The 2,044-nt window shown below is 37.1% G+C and overlaps 1 protein-coding gene across 2 annotated transcripts in view; it reads left to right on the top strand.

Annotated features, from left to right (window-relative positions):
• The window catches only part of LOC106533356 (integrator complex subunit 6), a gene marked incomplete at its 3' end in the record, with an annotated part of 25,425 nt that extends 24,775 nt beyond the window's left edge, over window positions 1–650 (top strand). For both annotated transcript variants that reach the window (XM_014029623.1, XM_014029622.1), the window contains 1 exon segment: window positions 518–650. In XM_014029623.1, the coding sequence (XP_013885077.1) occupies window positions 518–650 (133 nt within the window).
• Between the last annotated feature and the right edge of the window lie 1,394 nt (window positions 651–2,044).

The raw sequence follows: 2,044 nt of genomic DNA, 5'->3' as shown, positions 1-2,044 counted from the left end.
AACATGCTATGTGTTTACATCCATCGCTGCCATGTTTGTAATGACTTATCACGAGAACAAACGTATTCATGTGACTTTAATGGCATTTCTTTCTTAATGGAAACACTGCAGTTGTGAAACTGTTTTTTCGACATTAACAGAATATCGACAGTTTTGCGCACATTTGCAATGGAAACGCAGCTTGTGATTCAAGTCTTTAAATGATATATAAGTCAATACAACAGGAGTATAATGACAAACACCTTCAACAACTGGAAAACAAATGAACTTTAGATTTTTATAATATTTGTACCAGCTAAGGTTTGGTTTAATCATGATCCGTGTTTTACTTCAGCACACAGTTGTCCTAATCAACTCAAGTGATGGAGATTTAAATTTTATTTTATTTGAATTCCTCCAGTTCATAGGGTGAATAAATTCTTTTATTTATTTTTTGTTGTTTTTTTTTCCCTGACCTCAGTGTTTAAACAGGATTCCCAGTTTACTGATGAATAATGTTTTTTCTGGCGTCGTTTAGGTGTTTGTAAGTAACAGTGCCAAGTACAGCGACCTGGGCCAACCTTTTGGGTACCTAAAGGCCAGCACAGCTCTGAACTGTGTCAACCTGTTCGTAATGCCCTACAACTACCCCGTTCTTCTACCACTTCTGGGTAAGATTCATTTCATCCTCCCGCCACCTTACGGACACGATTTTATTTTTTTGCTTGTTATTAACACCCTTATTTATTTTTTATTTTCAAAATTGTCTTGCATACAACATACATATGCGTAACCAGAATTAGAAAATTATTGGTTATAAATAATATTTATGCAATTTGATGATTGGAACAAGTTCACTAGAGAAAGTCAACAGAATATTAAAGCAAAACTAGACATGGATTTTTACGATGTAAAAATAAGTGTGCATTGCCTTGTATCATGTCATTGCAGCATGCCTTTGCCTGCAGCAGTGGACTTTCAGAATGAACTGCAACCAAGTTCAAATGTGTTTTCAATACCAGCTTGTGCCTGTCATGTCAACAGGTGTTTGTAGTGAGGGTAATTGTGTGACAATATGAAGTTTGTAGAGATTTTTTGTTAAAGTAGCTGAAGCTGGGTTTCGAACCCTGATCTCCCACATGAAAGCCCATGGCATTAACCATGAGACCATTGGAGCTGTGGCAGAGAGAATTGCCAGGGGTTGGTTTGTATGTGTGTAGAAAGAGGCCACATTACCAATGCAATCGTTGACACTAAACTGCATTATATTACAGCAATAATGTAATGTTAGGACAATATTATAGTAAAACATGGAAATACAATCATATTAGTATTGTAAACACTGAACTACTGAGTTTAAATATTAAACTATGGTGCAGTACCGAGTAGATACAGCAGGGGTCAGTATTGGACCAATACAAGGCTCCATTGACTGCCATTATATGATTTTTGGGAAAAAGTTTAAACATTAATATTCCGAAAACTACAAGTTGCACAGGCACCAAAAGCCATAGCCATCATTTGGCACAGGAGCTTTACAGATCTAAATGAAAGTGGCAGCTGTAGGACGAAGTATACATGAGGAGAAGCATGCCAAAGAGGAGATGACTTGGGTGGCAAACAAATCACAGTAGTGTGCATTGGATGCAATGCACACTGATGATAAAACATATTTTTAACTAGACATGGGTTTTTTTATGATGTAAAAACAAGTGTGCCTGTAGCATGCCTTTGCCTGCAGCAGTGGGCTTGCAGAATGAGCTGTGATCAAGTTCAAATGTGCATTCTATACCAGCTTGTGCCTGTCAAGTCAGCAGGTGTTTGTAATCAGGGTAACTGTGTGACTGAAGTTTGAAGAGAATTTTAGTTAAAGTTGCTGTAGCTGGGTTTTGAATCCTTATCTCCCACATGAAAGTTCATGGCATTAACCATGAGACCATTGGAGCTGTGTGAATATACAGTCCCAGAGTTTTTTTCTGTGTGTAGAAAGAGGCAACATTGCCAATGACGATCGTTGACACATAACTGCAATATATTACAACAATAAAGCAATATTATATAATAT

This window comes from Austrofundulus limnaeus, unplaced genomic scaffold (genome assembly GCF_001266775.1).
Source record: "Austrofundulus limnaeus strain Quisiro unplaced genomic scaffold, Austrofundulus_limnaeus-1.0 Scaffold928, whole genome shotgun sequence".
Lineage (NCBI taxonomy): Eukaryota > Metazoa > Chordata > Actinopteri > Cyprinodontiformes > Rivulidae > Austrofundulus > Austrofundulus limnaeus.
The sequence above is the reverse complement of the archived record's forward strand: the minus strand, read 5'-3'. Positions and strand labels throughout refer to the sequence as shown.